Here is a 2,335-nt window from a genome sequence, read left to right on the forward strand (position 1 = left end):
AAATTCTCATCAGTCAACCGTAAAATTTCACACACCGTACAAGACTCAACGATATCCTAACAGCAGGCCTGTTCACTTCAAAACACATCATGAGACTGTTTGCTCTTGCTTGCTTTTTGGGCAAGAGGACACTGATATCTTGAACGTGGGACTGTATAAAAAAAATATATATGGACCGAATGCCCCTTTCAGTGTGTTGCAAAAAAGACATGTATTACTGCATGTAACAGCTTTCGTTAAATAAATTCAAACTAACGTCCACTTAATAACATACGTTTCTCTCTCCAACATTCAGGTGCGTGGTCGAAATGAGTATTACCTTAACGTACATTTGCATGTCAACACAAATGAACCAGATGGATAACCAAACTAAGAGGAGACATTCTGCTTAGGTTGGGGGTAATGAAATAGGCTACTGTAGTTACGAGGGGAGAGGGGAGCCCTCCATGGTCCACGGTCGCGAAGGGGAAGCTTTCCCCATGGTACCGAATATACAGGTAACTGCCAAAACAAAGGTGTGGTTCGTGAGCTAATTAAGCAATTAACATCCCATCATGCTTAGGGTCATGTATACAAATTCCCAATTGCCCATTATTTTGGCTACCATTGGTAGAAGAGATCTCAGTGACTTTGAAACAGGGGTCTCAAGAGGAGCATAGGGGGTTTAAAGGGTGTGTGTCTCAGTCACCAGATTTCAACCCAATTGAACACTTATGGGGGGTTCTGGAGCAGCACCTGAGACAGGGTTTTCCACCAAAACACCAATTGATGGAACTTCTTGGGGAAGAAAGGCGTCGCATCCCTCCAATAGAGTTCCAGACACTTGTCGAATCTATGCCAAGGCGCATTGAAGCTGTTCTCGCGGCTCGTGGTGGCCCAACACCCTATTAAGACACTGTGTGTGTGTGTTGAGTGTTTCCTTTATTTTGGCAGCTACCTGTATCACCTTAGTGTGGGGCCAGGACTCTCTCAGTATCAGGTCCAAGCTGTGACGTGTGTGAGGAGGACTGAGGCTAATTTATCTCTACATAAAACTTCACAGGCACTCAAATGGGACTTCTACATACCGAGGGTGAGGTGATGGGTGTGATGGCTATAACCATGTAACCACTCGGCCGTTGAATAAGATATTATCGCGGTACGAGCTTACTCCAGAACACACTGTTGGGTATGTGCCTTGGTAATGCATTATAAAATGGCCTTGAAAATACCCGAAAATGAAATGAAGGCATTTAAAATGAAATGAAGGCATTTAAAATGAAATGAAGGCATTTAAAATGAAAAATGGAATGGAATGAAAAGGTTGCAAACAGATGGCAGAACCGCTACCAACGGGTTTCTCCTCCTTATACACGGTGATAATAACATTGAGAGAGATCTCTTCAAACGTCTGCAAGCTAACCATTTCACTACAGCCACAATAACGTCTGCTAAATGTGTATGTGACCAATAAGAAAATCAAAAATAAATGTATGATTCTCTCGCTCCGTTTTTAATTTACCAAACATTCAACACAACAACTTCATCCTTTAGCGTTACAAAATAAAACGGGGCTATAATTTAGTCAACTTGGCCACTGTAGTTGTGCTTTCACATTTTATATAGCTGGGATATTCTCTCGAAAGGCTACAAACCAAGGGGTATTAAATTATGACTTGTAATTGTAAATAGAATACCTAATTAAACAAAAGCAAAACGTGACCCCAAAGAAATATGAAATAAAAGGCAACCAGGTAGAAAGCCAAAACTCATCCATCTTTTCCTTTTCCTGATTAGTCTTCTCAAATAAATAAATGTGCACAAATTACTCAAACATATATTTTTAACTTCATAAGGCCTTCAGAGAACTTGACCCCTGTGATTCCAGTCCACAGAAACTATAGGTGTCAAACTAATCCGTTCTGGGATATATATTTAAGGCAAAATCTACCGTGTGATGCAATGAAACAATAACATTGCTCTCCACATATTTAGTGAGCATAACTGTAAACGTTGACAACTCCTTACAAATCTTGTCAGGTGGTTTTAAGCTTGTATTTTCTCCTGATGTCAACACTCGTCTTCCTCACTATCCCATAAAGTGTATTTAACGATGTCCATCAAGGGCCGAGGTCATGTCCTCCCCCTCCACACAATCTCCCATTTCTACTCTTTATAGCAGTCCCACCCAGAGTGTGAAGGTGTTTGTGAAGGACAGTGTGTTTAGTGTTGGGGTGGTAGTCTGGCTCTTGGTCTCGGCCCCTCATGCTCTGGGTACATGGTGCGGAAGGTCAGGTTGATGCGAGGCCCTCGGTCGTGGTACTCTTTGGCCACTGAATGCTGTTGAGGACAACAA

The 2,335-nt window shown here is 42.0% G+C and overlaps 1 protein-coding gene across 1 annotated transcript in view; it reads right to left on the bottom strand.

The window, feature by feature from the left end:
• Nucleotides 1–1,471: 1,471 nt before the first annotated feature.
• The window catches only part of alkbh3 (alkB homolog 3, alpha-ketoglutarate dependent dioxygenase), a 20,671-nt gene continuing 19,807 nt past the window's right edge, over nucleotides 1,472–2,335 (bottom strand). The window contains exon 10 of the mRNA XM_036951019.2: nucleotides 1,472–2,319. Coding sequence (XP_036806914.1) covers nucleotides 2,203–2,319 — 117 coding nt within the window. The 3' untranslated portion in view covers nucleotides 1,472–2,202. The remainder of the gene's footprint in view (nucleotides 2,320–2,335) is intronic.

The sequence above is a fragment of the Oncorhynchus mykiss genome, chromosome 2 (assembly GCF_057628025.1).
Source record: "Oncorhynchus mykiss isolate SJ-2025 chromosome 2, ASM5762802v1, whole genome shotgun sequence".
NCBI lineage: Eukaryota > Metazoa > Chordata > Actinopteri > Salmoniformes > Salmonidae > Oncorhynchus > Oncorhynchus mykiss.